The sequence below is a fragment of the Lissotriton helveticus genome, chromosome 3_1 (genome assembly GCF_964261635.1).
Source record: "Lissotriton helveticus chromosome 3_1, aLisHel1.1, whole genome shotgun sequence".
Classification (NCBI taxonomy): domain Eukaryota; kingdom Metazoa; phylum Chordata; class Amphibia; order Caudata; family Salamandridae; genus Lissotriton; species Lissotriton helveticus.
The window spans coordinates 2,122,840,894-2,122,858,065 of record NC_136061.1 but is presented as its reverse complement, the minus strand read 5'-3'; the positions used below and the strand labels follow the sequence as shown (position 1 = coordinate 2,122,858,065).

The 17,172-nt window shown below is 42.1% G+C and overlaps 1 protein-coding gene across 1 annotated transcript in view; it reads left to right on the top strand.

Annotated features, from left to right (window-relative positions):
- The window catches only part of STARD5 (StAR related lipid transfer domain containing 5), a 101,655-nt gene extending 89,820 nt beyond the window's left edge, over nucleotides 1-11,835 (top strand). Inside the window, exons 4-6 of the mRNA XM_078683326.1 lie at nucleotides 966-1,083; nucleotides 1,180-1,273; nucleotides 11,101-11,835. Of these exons, the coding sequence (XP_078539452.1) occupies nucleotides 966-1,083; nucleotides 1,180-1,273; nucleotides 11,101-11,248 (360 nt within the window). The 3' untranslated portion in view covers nucleotides 11,249-11,835. The remainder of the gene's footprint in view (nucleotides 1-965; nucleotides 1,084-1,179; nucleotides 1,274-11,100) is intronic.
- Nucleotides 11,836-17,172: the final 5,337 nt, after the last annotated feature.

The window sequence follows — 17,172 nt, the reverse complement described above, 5'->3', positions numbered from 1 at the left end:
TTCATATAGGAATTCAGACAGTGAACATTTGCAAAGCTTGAAGAATGCTGAGGATGTATTTTAGTTTACATGTTGCAATGTCACAACGATTTGGCCCTGTTAGAAGTTCTTAAACAATTAGACTATTATTGGCTAGCCTAAGTGCCTGATTTAGATGTGGGCAGACTGCTTACTCCCTCACAACGGTGACCGATTTCTTGTTCTTTGATGCAATGGGATTTATATTTTGGCGGATGGTATATCCATCACCTTTGTTACCGGAGTAACTCCTCCGCAGAGATTTAAATCAGGCCTTAAGTCACTAAACCCACCGACCAATCCTATCCATTTACCTAGAGAATTGGATGTCTATTGACTCTGTCCGTGACTTTGTCCATCTCGGCTCTGTTAATCAGGATATGTATGATCATTTTAAAGGCTAACATTTTAGTTTGTGAATCCCATTTATTTGGAGGTTTATTTAACCGCAGTAAAGCATGAATGAGACAAACTTTTGCAAAAAAGGGGAATAGTCAACTTATGAAATCCCTATATTTAAGACCATTTCATTTTATATTAGTAGTTTTGTAAATTATGTTTTTTTAAGGACAAGTATAATGTCGAAAATAATTGCGCAACTGAATACTTCAATGCATGATTTGTCTAGAGGGCCATGTGAATGCACTATAGGGCAGACAAGATGATTATTTATGTAACAATTGATATATCTATCTATTTATATACTTCACATAGTGGCAGACTTGTCACTTTGTGGCCACTTCAAGGCTCTTGAAAAAATATTGGATTTATTAATATACACGGGTACAGCATGAGCTCATGGTGGCGTCTGTTGAGGTGTATGACTCATATTTTGCTGATGTTTGCAACTTTCAGTTTTTAATTATGGTAACTTAAAGTCACTGAAACATAGTAGTAATACTCTGAACCACATGTATACAAAACAACTTTAAACATTTTTTTTGCAGAATGTATCAGTTTGCAGAACTGTAACACCATCAGCTGCCATGAAGATTATTTCTCCAAGAGATTTTGTGGACGTGGTTTTGGTTAAACAGTATGAAAATGGAACTTTAACATCGAATGGTAAACTATTTAATCTCCATATACATTAGTGTTTTGTATTGGTGTACAGTGATAATTTGCCACGAGGTTGAAATTATTTTGTGTAATGTTTCACAGCTACTAATGTACAACATTCAGACTGTCCCCCTCAACCAGGCTTCGTGAGAGGATTTAACCATCCATGTGGTTGCTTTTGTGTTCCAATTCCAAGGTAAGAAAATATTACATTTCGTATTTATACAGAGATATTTAAAAGCATGGGCAAAGTGGACAATTGCCCAGGCCCCCCGACCTTCAAAGGTGGTCCCTGATATCGTGACCTTTCCAGCTCACTTTTGTGTATTTCCGGCTCACAAACCGTAACGTAAAGTTCAATATTGTTTGACATCACAGGAATGTAATTAGTAATACATGGTTAACAAAATTCAAAGTTGTTCCACACAGGTGCTCCTCAAAACAGTTCCTGCCCTGGGTCTCCTAAATTTAAGATGACACTGATTTATGTAACCCCTATTTTAATTAAATTAGCCTGGATCTTTTTCTTTGTAAGAAATGTAAGTATACACTTATCTAAAATTTCATAATTGATGGAACATTATGGTTAATATCCAGAATCTAAAACATACTGATATTTCCTGGGTGTAGGTAGTTAAATAAGCATAAAGAATCCCTAGTGCAGTAATGATGATTTCACTAATGGCATATCAAATGGTGTCATGGAAGTAGTGACAGATATTACATTATAAAGAAGTGAAAGTTTCCTGCAGTTACATTAACAAGTACACTCAATCTCTCTTATATTTATGTAAGAGAAATTTAGTATACATGAGCATCTACCCGTGAATACTGATATTGCAGCTACACAACTGCCTTTAATGTCTGTCAAGATTTGCAGTATTTGTTAATGAACTGTAGGAAACTTTCACTTCTTTATAATGAGTGATAAAGACTGCTCTGGTGATACCAATATTTCATTAATATTGATGCACTGTCCCTGTCAACATCTACGTTTCCTAGCACCAAAATTCACATATAAAAGTTTCTTATGGTAACATTTCCTAGCAGTAAATTTAATTATGCTCCTTAAATGCAGTTGAAAAGGCTGTAGTATCAACATTTAGATGTCTAACCATAAAATCTAGATAGACCAGAATGACTGCTGTTGATGAACTTCCTATTCAGAGAGACCGTCACAGACTTGAAATGTAGTTGTGAGTCTGCACTACTTGTATCATCTAGATATCACCAACAAGGTTGTAAACAGAAACATATTTTATTTCTCGATCAATAAACAAATTAGAAAAATGCAATTATATATGACTTCTCTGAAGTTATGGATAAATAGAGCAGTACATTAATATGTGAGCCTTTAAGTGATGTCATTAATGATAGAATTCGTGATGTGAACTCAGATGCTTTGTGTATCTCCGTGATCAATTAATTTGTAGGACATTATAGTAGTGTAGTAATATAGCTAATAGTTACATTTCAAATTTAGTTGGAGGTTTTGGAACTTAACCACAATATCCCTGTAATTGTTTGCAAGGGATTGTTTTTATTATGTTTGTTAATTACTGACATTACTAGACAACCACAATTCCCACCAGTGAAAGTGTTTTCATCAATTGTTTAGTCTTGAGCATTAAAGTATATCATTGCAGGACGCTGTCACTGTGAAGGGGGTACTCAACACACCAGCCTCTGTGAACCCAGGAAAAGGGGTGAAGCTTTGTTGGAGCGCTTAATAGCGGGTGCAGAACCCATGATTGTGGGACGTGCCTTGGCCAAAGCCGGGCCGGTATTCACCCGTCATCATCCGGAGGAGGCTGGGCTGGACTGCCCCTCTTTCACTTGGGACACAACAGTTACTGCTGTTTTTCTTTCTTTATATAAAACTTTGTTGTTTGCTATCTGCTTAAAATGGGGATGCAGATGCCCCAGGAAAGTTGTCCCTGGCACCACTCTTGATGGGTTCCTTCAGGGGGCTGTTGGAGTCAGCAACAAAGAAACTGAGTTAGCTGAACGCTGCTTATCGCTTTCCTCCCCTTTTTTGTCCCCTGTCTGTGTACCGTTGACACAAGAGCCATAGCTGACTGTCTGAGTTTTGGGGCGTGTGCTACAAATACACCTGTGAGTGCCCCTATTGTGGAGCCGGAGGAACCACAACTTCAATCTCAACTACATGCAATGCAACTAGGGGCCCAGTCGGAAAAAGGAAGAGAACTGAAACAGGTACTTAATCAAAGAGGCCACATGCTTCCGGTCTTTTCTCTGGGAGGGGCACAGAAGTAGTAGAAAAAGACAAACCAACTGAGCCAATAAAGGGCCATGCAACAGATTTATAGAGGCCCCGTTGGGCAAGCTGGAGCCAATTTACAAACATTTGGGTGCGATCAAACTATAGCTTCGCAAGATGAACACCCTGTGTGTGGTGCAACAGCTTGTGGTGGTGCCACTTGTTGTCTTCCACTCTGTGAATACTATCCATAGTTCCTGTCCCACTGTAGCAGAAATTACTCATTTTGAGTCGGCAGGAAGCCTTCATTTAACAAGCATGCTAGTCAACCGATCTAGTGTGGCTTTGTGTGAGCAGGCGAGAGTGGGAAAACGCCTATTGGGTGAAAGAAGGGGAAGGGAAGGAGACAGGTGGGTCTGGGGGGACATTGACAAGAATAAGGGTGGGCCCAGCCACTGAGTCAAAGCCAATATTGATGAACCTGCCCCCTGATGCATGACCTTATGTAACCGTGCTGCCAAACATACCCTGGTTAGTTGCATTTTGGTGTATTAGCATCCAATACTTCACTCCTTCCGCAGGGTTTCTTTTATCGCCACTTGAGACACGGGCAGGTGCCTGTGCCACAATTACCCCCACAACTTTGGGCCCCAGTGCCGACAGAATTGACTCCCACCTGAATCTTTTTGCGACAGTGGGAGGCTCCTCCTCTCTCTCCCGGGTTGATTGATTGCACTCTGAAGTACATACTGGAAGCCTTTTATCCATGGGGCACTACGAGAATGGGTCTACCTTCGTAGACTGTGCACCTAAAAGAAAACATCAAAGTAAAATATCTCTGCTAGCCTCTCACCTAATAGTGTCTCCTACTAGATTAGTTAATCCTCCACTGATAGATGATGTAGATATTAATGATTTACCGCCCAGACGCTTACCATCTCAGCCAGCTATTTTAAGCTGGAACATTTGGGGCAAGTTAGGTGAACCCAATTGGGGACAGTTTATTTATAGCAATGAAATTTGTTTATTTAAGGAAACATGGGCGAATGAGCAAGTACATCGGAGTGTTTTTAAAAGTTATAGCGCTCCTGCTATTAAAACTTCTGGGTATCCCTCAAGTGGGTTGCTCATATGGGTGTGTACCTCTTTATCCTGCCCTGTTATTAAAGTCCAGTCAGGTTCTCCAGATATTCAAGGGCTAATTTTTTCTTGCCCAAAGTCCAAATTGCTCCTGTTGATTAAGATATATAACAGAAGTTGTGGGTATAAGCAAGAATCCTTAACTCTTGATCTGTTGGAGAAAATATTGGCAGCAAACTTAGAGTCTCCCTATGTTTTTGTGGCTGGAGATTTTAATATCTCCTTGCAACCGAATGGTGTCACCCAAGAACTGTCTAGCTGTGAAGTCTTAATATGGGGGGATCCCTGACCTTACCGTATATCACCAGTGAGGACAAATCTCTCTAGGGCGGCTCTTCAAGTGGTGGAACTCACCTTGACGCATAGCCTCTGAGCCTGCAATGGCCACTCATCTTCTGACAAAATCCCTGCTTCCACCTTTAGAAGAGGGTCGTACTGTCGCTCCATTTACTACATCCTTTTGGATGTGAAACTTTTGAGCCAAATGGATGGTATGATGGTGTTGTAGTGATATCAGAGTGACGGTAATCCTTTAGTACTTAAAATGAAGCAGTTAACCCCATTGGTTTTCCTTCCCAAGTCTGAACTTCAGGACCAGATAGAACTCATGAACAAGTGTAGAAATGTTAAGTGGGAGCTAGTGTTTTTCCTCCCCAATGCTGTCTCTGAATTATATTCTAATATAGCCTCTCACATGGAGACTATGTTTGCCAACAGGGGGAGCAATGCACAGATTCTGATGGAGCACAATCCAGTTTTCCTAAACCATAGAGACTTTTTCACAAAGGGAGCCTCGGGTCGACTTAAACTGACTCCTTGAAAGGGGTGGTTTAACAAGTCATGTAGAGTTGCACTGACCAAGCTTTCAGAAGCATTTAGAATTAGGCCTGGACGGAGTTCACGGACTTCCGCTAACTCCACGAAGTGCAAAAAAAACTCCACCGGGCTACGCGGAGCTCCGCAAACGGCTGAGTGGGTTAGTAAAATGCTGTTTGCGATCATTTTCAGTGTGTTTGGTTCAGGGTGTATGTCCGCACTGTGAAATTATCGCGAACAACACCATGCACAGCGCAAGCGGGCACTGCTTCCTTTCTGCCACTTAAGTAGATTTTCTACCTGAGCAGCAGCTTTCTCAATGTAAACAGACAGTTTCTCAACGCGAGCAGTCACGAGCAAATGGTGCCATCAGCATTGAAAAATCCAACTGCCCCGTTGAGAAATCTCACCTACATAAAATATAATGAGGTAACCCAGTGTCCCTCAGAACCTGGGCATCAAACGAATATTTATGGTTCTATTGGGTGAACTCAATTTCTTTTCCAATTACAACATTAATTATGATAATTAATGTTGTAATTGTAAAAGAAATTTACCCAACAGAACCATTTGTAGTATAATCGAGAAATCTCACCTGGCGGTTGATTTCCCCCGCTCGTGCTCGCCAACTTGACGTTGACTAGCGCAAATGAGGAAAAATCTCGCCAGGAGGTGGATTTTCCTCGCTTCGCTCACCAACTTGATGTTAATGAGCGCGGGCGAGGAAACAAAACTCTGCTCTGCTTCTCAGAGTTGAGTTTTTGGGAACTCTGCGAACTCTGCGTAACGTCACGTGGAGTGCGGAAAACTCTGCGAGCGGAGTTCACCGCCCAGACACACTTAGAATGGGAATTACCCAAGATATAAGGGAAAGTAGGGCTTGATATCGGTTTACCCAAAAGCAAGCTAAAGCAGGATGCGAAAGTGCAATTTGGACTGAACTTGTGAAAGCTTCAGTTAACAATGACCAGACGAAATTCTGGCATGTAGTCAGCCTAGGTGGGGTTGGAATTGGGGAAACCAGCTGAATCTTCAGTTTTACCCTTGTGAATGGGTTGCCCACTTCGGATATCTGTACTCAAGTACGCACCATCAAAGAGGGTTTCTACCCTTGGGGATGATAGCCATTTTTCCAACTCTCACTTGCCCCTACTAGTCTATTCCCTGGAGGAAACTGCTCAGATAAGGAAAGGCTCCTGTTCTTGGCAAGAGACCTCCAGATCTCTTTAAATCTAATAATTCGGCCCCTTATATCAATGCAATTTCTAGTGCTATTGTGGCGGAAGAGGTTGTTCCTATATCATGAAAGGGTGCTGAGATCATGCCAGTCTTTAAGAAAGGGAATCCTAGTATCCCCTCAGACTACTGTCCTATTAGTCTTATAGATAATTTACAAAAGGTCTTTAGTAAACAGGTGCTGCAACGAATTCAACTGTCCACAGCATCACATAAAACATGTAAAAAATGTTAATGCACGCAAATTACTTTAACGCTGGAACATCAGCCAGGGACTCCCACAACTTTTTACTGATCCAAATATGGAACAAAAGAATTTCTTAACATTAAGTAATGGAACAGGCACAAAAGTAAAAAAAAACATAAATGTACATAAATTTGCAAACACCTCCACAAGCGAGCATAACTAATAAACCGAGCCTTATTGAAATATGTTTTCTTATTATACAACACCCATTAAACACAAACATCTCACAGCTCCTCTGCCAACAGAATACAATGAAAGTAAACAGCATCTTAGTTCTGATCACCAAACATAAGAACCAGTGTCACCTTGACCTCGCATACTACACAAAGTAAACTGCAGGAACCTTATTGTCCATGCCAGGCAGAAGGGCATGCAACCACAAACAAACTTGCAAAGTTTTCAGTATAGATGGATTATTAGTATAAAGAGACACTATAGTAAAATCTTGTAAACCATGTACATTTTGGAAAGAAATCCTCAATGGTGACCCACAGAAGTGCTAAAACATATTCTAGACACAAAGTTAAGAATGAACCATGATGATGTTTGCTGTGATCATGCATATGTTACAAACTAGAAAGAACCCATGAGGCAAATTGTGCCACGCTTTTGCACAGCAAGCAGCAATATACAAGAAAGCTGCAGTAAAGGCAAGTGAAAACAGTGGCTTGATCACAATGGTAACCGACTGTGCTTAGGCAGAAGTATGCAACCCTGCAGAGCTTGTATGTCCAGCATCTATCGAGGGCTCTGCAACAGTAATCCTACTGCACACAAAGACACTCCCAACAAGGGCCTTACTGGCCTGTAGGGAAATCAGGCAATACCCTATGGGCTGATCTGATAGCCCAGTTTGTGGGCCGTTTTGTGGCTTTATGATCTACTAGGCCGATTTTGTTTTATTGTTAATTTCCCTGATATTAAAACAAACATTTCCTGAGGCTCAAATCCATGAAGTATTCCATACATTGCCTTTCTTAACAATTCCAAAAGTGCTCCAGTTTGCACACAAGGGCCACTTTCTTTATCTAATTCATTAATGGGGACCACTGTCCCTCTCTGAATCTGCTCCTAACAGCATCTAGTACTGCTCAATATAACTCATTATAGAGAGCCACGGGTCACCTACAGTTCACATGGATATTACCAAGTCCCATGTGGGGAAAATCCCACAGGAAAATGCCACAACAGCTTCATGTACTGCAAATAGGTCATTCCCACTTGTCCACACATATTGCAGTGAATCTGCAGTCCTGCATGATACATCATACATTCTTAGTTCAGTTGGGGATGGAGGTCATAATCTTTTAGTAGGCCAGACCTCACACATACCCATGAATCTTGCAGCAAAGATTCAAATGGAAAAATATTGCAATGTTTCTCGCTGCGGCCATACATTTGTCGGGGGCCTCATCAGTTTGTCCCAGGGCTCTGGAGATTAAATCATTTCTACGTTTCTAAGTCTCCACTATTAGACCTTGCAAAATAGTTCTACAACTTTAGTGTTAGATGTCCAAATGCATCCATATGTTGAAAGAATGAATGGAAATGATATGAAGTGGAAAACATTTTTTTTCTCATTTCCTGACAGTACCAAAAATCCAGTCCCAACTGGTCATACTGGTTCTTCTTGCAAAAATGTCCTGAATTCTCTTTGCCCTGTGCCTCATCAGGAGACTATTTTCTCCAACCATGAGAACAGTCTTTGGAGTCTTCTATTTAGGTGAAAGCAGAAGCAGTCCAGAGTCAACGAAATAATCCAATAGCAATCATCCTGTTCTTGTCTTGCAATAATCCATCCACAATCTCTGGTAACATGGCTTTGTGTCCAGTTGCCCTATTATGGAACGTGCTTGCATTATTGAAATTTGAACCGTATGCAGTTGGACCTTGCTTTAATGATATAGTGACAACTGACTGACTAAATGTCGGCTTTACCAATCAAACACGAAGCATTGGATTATTTGACATTTCCACTGTGCTATTTTGCCTATAGAATCACATTGCAGATTGTCAGGCAGTTTACCAAGTTTTTGGTCATTTGCGTGAGTGGCAAAAGCCTAACTGTGACTCGGCAGTTCCTCCCTGCCTAGAGGTCAGAAATACCAGCAATCCAGGTCCAAAAATATAAAACTTCTTGGAGCACATGCATAAAAAATGGACCCCCTAAAGTGCACAAGCGAGTAAGGAGCTTAGAGTGTAGGTTGTATATAATAATGGATATGTTTGTCCAAGATAAATTACATTTTTTTAATGTTAGTGTTGGGCAAAATACAACACTTTATGTTACTGTGTTATCATTAGAAGAGAGTGAATTGTGGATATCAGGTATGCCTCATAAGTGCCCTCTCACCCGCTACCATCCCACAAGGTGCCTTCGCTCTGCGGGACTACTCCAGCTTGCTGTCCCTCGCTTCAGGCTTACCAGATGGGGAGCCAGGGCCTTTTCCGTCGTTGCTCCTGAGCTCTGGAACACCGTGCCTATGGAGATTAAAACTCTACCCTCTCTAGACTTGTTTAAAAAGGCCTTAAAAACGTGGTGCTTTTCAAGAGCCTATTCAGGATGAACTGCTTGGTCTGCGTCATGAGCTGGTTTTTTTAATTAGGCGACTTGACGCCCACTGGGCTAAGTTTGCGCACGATAAGACTCCTATCATTTCATTTCTCACAGTTGCAGAATGTAGCAATGCACCTGTTTGTGAATACGTTGGGCTGCATACATACATCCAGTGCTTAATTTGTGCCGGTGCTTAGCACAGGCACTTAATTGACAGGGCCGGGTCTACGCAACTTGCCCGTGCGTCATTGATGTTTACACTTTCTTAAAATGTTATTTACCAGAATACTATACTCACCTTCAGCGTGTCAATCATCATCATGCAGGTCACAGTCAGGAGCGCTGTCACTGCGAAAACATTTAACCTAGTCTGTTTAAGGGTAATCTGCAGGATGAATGGCATTTGCCATTTCATTTAAACCAATTCATAGAATTAAACTGACTTTTGCATGCTTATTTATTCAGGTGTAAATGCAATGATTGCAGGTGTTACTTTCTGAAACATTTGTGTCCGAGGTATATATTCCAGTGCTTTATTCCATGGGACATTACTTCAGATTTATATGTTTTACGTTGGCAAAGAAATACCTTGGAGGCTTTTAATTTGCTACCCCCCAGAACCCCTAAAAACCATCCATCCCTGACCCCCTCACAATCTCTAAAAACCCTCACTATGCCTAAACTCCACCTATCCATGAATTCTGGAAGCCCTTTCTACCTCTTAACGCCGCCCATCCCTGAACCTTAAAACCCCTCAATATGTGGAAACTAAAACTTCTTCAGACACTAAAAACCCCTTTGTTTGTTGAAACCTCACCCATCCCTGAAGCCTTAAAAAATATCTCCGGTCCTAAATTTAACCTATCCCTGCACCCTAGAAAGCCCATTCTACATCTAAACACCTATCCCTGAACCCTCAAACCCCTCACTACCCTAAACACCACCTATTCCAAAACCCTAAAACTTTCTGCCCATAAACTCCACCCATTGCTCACCCCCTAAAACCTCTTACCATCCTAAAACTTCTTCCATTTTTGAACCTTAGAAACCCTTGAAAACTCTCACCAGCCCTAAACTATGCCCATTCATCAACCCCTAAACCCCACAACACCCTACAATCTACCATCCTTTAACCACAAAACCCCTCACCACCGCTAAACTTCCATTCCTGATCCCTGAAATCCCCTCACCACCCCTAAACTCCATCCATTCCTGATCCTTAAAAAAACCCACATCACCCATTCCTGATCCCTAAAAACCTTTGCTACTCTTAAACTCCGCCCACACTTGAATTGTAAAAGCCCCTTTCTACACCTGAATTCCACTCATCACTGACCCTGGAAAACCCCTCATCACCCCTAAACCTCGCCCATCTCTGAACCCAAAAAGTCCTTGCTACTCCTGAACTCCACCCACATTTATTGTAATTTTGGATTTTACCTTAAAACTATATTGCCTTTATAATGTTTCCTTTGATTTTAGATTTATGTTTATTTCTCTAAAATTCTCTTTCCTCAAAATAGGTTTTCCATGATTTGTTTTCCTCCAATGTGTTTTTTCAGTTTTCGTTTTTCCATTAGTTCACATACATCAGTTTGTAGACGAACCTGTCTCATTACTATCGAGTAACCCATATGACTGTTTCTAAGAAATCAAGGAATTTGTTTAATTTTAGGAAAATATATGTATTCATCCATACTGACGAGAGCTGTGATCTGGGTAGCATAAAGATTGGCATAGCAATTTTTCCATAGGTCTTCATCAACAATGCATTCTGTGCTTTATAATTCTACTTTACTTTCACAGAGAACCAGGAAAAACACAACTCTTGAGCTTCTTCCAGACGGATCTCAGTGGGTACCTTCCTCTGTCTGTAGTTGATTCCTTCTTTCCTTATACAATGTCTCAGTTTTATTGTAATCTTAAAAAAGCTGTGAAAATGCTGGAATGCTGACACTACATCAACTGAACAGTGTGCATCACTTCACCGAAGCTTCCGTGGATGTGGCATGATAGAGACAGTTTATAAACGGTGAATAATATCCCATCAGCAGGACCGTGACGAAAAAGAACAGATTTCATTGCTTGTTTTATATTTTTAATGAAGGGAGAGATGCAATTTCACTTAATCTTGGCCAGTTAAATTGGACTATGTGTTCCTTATCCCATCTACTTTTCTGAATTTTGCACATACATTATTTGTGTTTTGTCATCATGTCATTGGGTATTATCAAAGAATAACTGTAAACTGTGGACTGTAGGCTACATTGAAGTATTGCACTTCTACTTATTCTTGATTAACTGTTTTCATTCTGTCAAATGTCCTTGCATTTATAACGTATAACATTTTAAAGAAGTCCTTATTCTGTGAAAACGCGTGCACTGAATACCAACAAATAGTTGTTAATATTTTAATGTATTTATACTGTTATGCAATCAATGCAAAAGAAAACGGGATCTTGTTAAAAAAATAAGTGACCCGGACTGCGTCATTGTTTCTCTGTGTATCTGACTGTGTTAAATTAAAAAGATGCAACCCCACCGCTTGAACGAAGAGCTTCATTATAATCCATTTTATGCGCCTTCCAGTGTGCCAAAACATTGTATTTGGCAAAATTGAAATGCCTGTGCACAGTGCGAATGCTACAGTGCAGGGATATAATAAATGATAATGCAGGGCCTTGTGTTGTAACATTATTTGCCCATGGTTGTCTCCATCTTTATTAATTCACAATGACAGGGGCTTAAATTGGTGTACTCATTTGGATTTTTTGTGAGGGTACTAAGGATCAATATCTGAGACACGATGGAAGGACTCTTTACTTGAACTTTTAAAAAACTTGTATGGGCTCAATAATAGGCTATCTTTAAAATAACGCAACTAAGTCAGCTGTGAAAAAAATGAAAAGTTGTATTATGTTTGCATGTGGGCCGTGGCACCAATAGATAGCTCTGTGGCTGTGTGCCTGAGTGGAGTCTGTGGACTTAAGTGCCCTCATCTTTCCACTGAGAACAGTAAACTATTTCTCTTCTCGTTAACTCTTGTGCTCCAAGAGGCAATCCAGCTCATAGCACCGACCTTTAATTCGGATTACTGAACCACAAAAAAGGTCCTTCAGTTTAACCACTTAATACACTGCGTTGAGGTAATAAGCAGAAGGCAAGGACTAAAATAACTTGCCCATGCTTCCACAGAGCCCAAACTCAGCTAATTACTGAGCAGGCCTTCCAACTCACACTGACCCACCCTTTGTCACGTGAAATCGGCACTTATCACACAGTCACCCAGTGAAAAGTCAATATCACACAATAAAAAATCAGTGAGCTGGAAACTCCAAAATAGAGTAGGTTTCCAGATCTTTTGCCGAGGCTCTGAAACTCAACAAAACTTGCTGAAGATATTGCCTCCTTCCCATGACATGTAGGAGGCTTAATAAGTCTTTAAAGTGTATGTTTTGAGGAGGAAGAAAAGGCTGCTCAAGTTATGACGATTGTAAGTCCCTTCTCCCTTGACCTCAGTGCATTTTACCCAGTGACTGACATAGCAACTCCCCAAACATAACACCATAACTCTTCAGACTGTAATGGTCTCAAAGCCCAACCCTCTAGGCCGCTCCTTGCAAAGGTTAGCAGACTTATACAGAGGTAAGCCAAAGGTTTTCTGTGTGCTCTTGGTTCACATTTCAGTATTCTGTATTCTGTCTAAAGTCAGAATTAGCCCGCATGAGGTCGGAAGCAACAATTATAATGCAGAAAAGTTATGCAAGAAAGAAAATGTCTAGGCGACGCAAATTCTAAAAAGAGTAAGTAATTATAAACTGTAAATAACCTACATTCTAAAGTAGCAAAAATGAAAATAGTTCAATAAGTTTAAAAAACTGTTCAATAAGGCTTTGGGGCTACAGTATTATAGTAAAGGTTTATTCTAAGAGTCAAATAAGTTTTATGCAGTGAATGAGTGCTCCGAAAAATGTCAGACTGGCTAGAAATCTTTAGCAGTCATGCTTCTGGGCAAAGAAAGCACTAGAAGGGATCTAATTTGCCTTTTGCCGAGGATGGTTCCACATGTCACAGTATACTTGCTGTGCTCCAAAAGATTGCAACCAATAGGAAGGGTTACATTTATGACCCACAGACACCCTATCGGGAATCCTATATATATATATATATATATATATGTATATATATATATATATATATATATATATATATATATATATATATATACATATATAAATATATATACATATATAAATTACCTACTGGCGGTCGCCAGTAGGTATATATAGTTAGGATTTTTTCTCTATGGGATTTTTGAAAATTCTATGTCTAATAACTTTGGCGTTTGTGGACGGAATTGGCTGAAATTTTCAGGAAAATGGAACATTTTGTTTCTGAGCAGCCCCTGAAAATTTGGGGGGGGTTTGTCAAGGGGGGGCCGAGAAAAAAGGGGGGTCCCAAAACGTGTTTTTAACATTGAGTTTTCCATAGGGCGGTTGGCCTCACTTTTAGCCCGAACGGCTGAATGGATTTGCACGAAACTTGGCAAAATTGTAGGGACTGGTAGCCCGATGTGCCTTTGCTAGGTCTCAATATATGTGCTCCAGTGGATTTTGAGAAATTAACGTTCAAAAAAAGATAAATATCTGTAACAGCGGACCAGGCAGCGCTCCGGTTCGCGGACTTTACGCGTTACGGAGCTTTGTGAAGCGAAGCTGATTGGTTCTCCGGCGTCTGTAAACATTCCAAACAGTCCGTAGCGGCCGCCATCTTGTCTCTCGGTAGGATCGAGAGACAAGAGGAGGCCAAAGCGAAGGGGCAAATGACCATAAGGGGGCATAGTAGATCCTCCCTGACCCTCTAGGTTTGATGTGGAGGTTTTAAAAGGGCCCCGCGGGGCAAAAAAAAAAAAAAAAATAATAATCGAACGGCTGAATGGATTTGCACGAAACTTGGCAAAATTGTAGGGACTGGTAGCCCGATGTGCCTTTGCTAGGTCTCAATATATGTGCTCCAGTGGATTTTGAGAAATTAACGTTCAAAAAAAGATATATATCTGTAACAGCGCTCCGCTTCGCGTACTTTTCGCGTAACGGAGCTTTGCGAAGCTGATTGGTTCTCCGGCGTCTGTAAACATTCCAAACAGTCCGTAGCGGCCGCCATCTTGTCTCTCGGTAGGATCGAGAGACAAGAGGAGGCCAAAGCGAAGGGGCAAATGACCATAAGGGGGCATAGTAGATCCTCCCTGACCCCCTAGGTTTGATGTGGAGGTTTTAAAAGGGCCCCGCGGGGCAAAAAAAAATAAAATAATAATAATCGAACGGCTGAATGGATTTGCACGAAACTTGGCAAAATTGTAGGGACTGGTAGCTCGATGTGCCTTTGCTAGGTCTCAATATATGTGCTTCAGTGGATTTTGAGAAATTAACGTTCAAAAAAAGATATATATCTGTAACAGCTCTCCGCTTCGCGGAGATAAAATTATCTCTGTATTACCTAGCTGTTGCTAACACCAGTTAGCGACCGCTAGTAGGAGATAGCGACCATCTTGGGCCCCACTTTGCATGTCAGTGATATTTATCACTAATGACATGCAAAGTGGGCATGCCAAGATGTTAGCTACTGGAAACAGTCGCTAACATCGCTATCTCCTATTACCAACTTTTGGAGATATTCGCGCTAAGCGCGAATATCTCCAAAAGCTACCACCTGCCCTGAGCAGTTCTTAGCCATGTTATCCAATGGGAGGTGGATAACATGGCTAAGAGCATTAGCTCGGTAATGCATGAATATCGCTGAGTTTTCAGCGATATTATTGCATTGCGGTCGTTTTTTATGGCATTTGCGATAAACCTTGATAATAGCAAGGTTTATCTGCGATAATTTCTGACGATGCTTAGCGGTAAAAAATTTGTTGCTAAGCATCGTTAGGGATAAATATCGCTTAACTTTGGTAATATGCCCCAACGTCTGTTAACGTTCGATTCGAAGGAAATCAGGAAGTGTTGAAAAACATTGTCTGCGCCATCTTGCCTTTTTTCAAATGCCACACTTTTGTCGTGCACGGCAGTCATTTTAGATGCCTTGACCAGACCCACTCTGCACGCTGTCGATCCTTAGCATGGCTTCCCACCCTCGCAAGCATCTCCCCCAGGCACTGGTCACCCTCGTTCTCTGTCTTATGCATGGGTAATAAACCTCCCCCCATCTGCGCTGCTCTTCCCTGAGAATCACACCCTGTGCCCGCCCGACACCTCCCTTTCGCCCTATTCACTACCACACCCTCTGACACTCCTTTTCCTCTGTGTCCGATTGTCCAGGCCGGTCCTAGGCTATCAGCTAGCCCTGCAGATGTAGTTTATGGCCCCAGCTGTAAAGAATCACCCCTCTTCAAAGGAGTTATAGTAGATCAAGGCCCACACTCGATGAGATCTATCACAGCACACGCGTTCCTACTATCTGAAAACCATCCTGTATTGTGATTGGGGAGGGGACCGAGCCTGAAGCGGAAGATTCCAGGGATGACTCTTTGTACATCAAAGTTTTTACAATTATGTGTCACATTAAAAATATATAGCACTCCAACAAAGTAGTAAGATTATAAAACTTTAATAACTTATAAATATATACAACAAAACAAAAACAGTAAAAACATATAAACATTTTTAGGGAAAAACAACGAAGTAGCGGTCGGCTGTGCGAATAGTCCCAACGCAGCACAACGTCCAGATTTCTGGACGGCACCCAGGTGATGTTGCCTGGGTGCCGCACTGATTTCGGCATCCGGCGTGGGGCGTCGCGGGGTGTGGGTCATCAGTAGCAAACTGTTGTGCGAATAGTTCCAAGGCAGCAGAATGATGGCACCAAGGTGATGTCCAGTAAGTTGCCGCACTGGTTTTGGTATCCTACAATGCTGCTCCGAATAACGGCGTGGGGCGCCCCGGGGGGGGGGGGGAGGCGGCGTGAACGGGCCTCTCCAGGTGGAGTCTCGTCTGTTGTAGTGGGGCGCCCCTTTACCGTTTCAGTTGCCATTCCGTCCGCTTTTGGTCCACTGTGTCAAAAGCCGCAATTCAGCTGAGTTGCGCCCACTCTTGCGGTGCAGCGATAGGCGGCTGCCACAGGACTCTCAAAATGGCGGCAGGCTCTTTTCTTTTTGGGCCTGGTCCACTGAAATGGCTCTGGGACACCTTGGAAATCGGACGCTTGTCTGCTAGGTCTTGGACCCCATTCTCGAAAGCGTCCCCTCCGCCTTGAGGATTCAACAAAAGTTTTGGGGGCCCCCGACTCCTGCAGGCTTCTGGTGGGGAGCGGCTGCCATGATTGCTCGCGGAATGACCACGACGGAGCCACGAGATGGTGGTGCTTTCCTGGTGACGCCAGCTTCAGTGTGAAACATCCAGAAACAAGGTGGGGCTTTCATCGTTTGGGAAAAAAAAAAGTTTTCATCCAATGAAAAGTGTTATTTTTAGGTCATATGATCAAGCCTTCCATCATTAGGAAACCAAAAGTAAAATGAACCAATGAAAAGTTTTATAAACAAGTCACATGACCTGTTATGCGGCATAGGGTATAAAATGCGGAGAAAATACGTTGGCACGTGAGGCGGCGTCAGTAGCGGACCGATGTGCGAATAGGCCGAAGGCAACACAACGCGCCAAGATCCGGATGGCACCGAGGTGGTGTCCAGCAAGTTGCAGCACTGGTGTGGCCATCCTACAATGCTGAAAGTCGGCGTGGGGCGCCCCGTTGGCCTGTGAGTTCGCGTCAGTAGCGGACCGATGTGCGAATAGGCCGAAGGCAGCACAACGCGCCAAGATCCGGATGGCACCGAGGTGGTGTCTAGTAAGTTGCCGCACTGGTGTGGCCATCCTACAATGT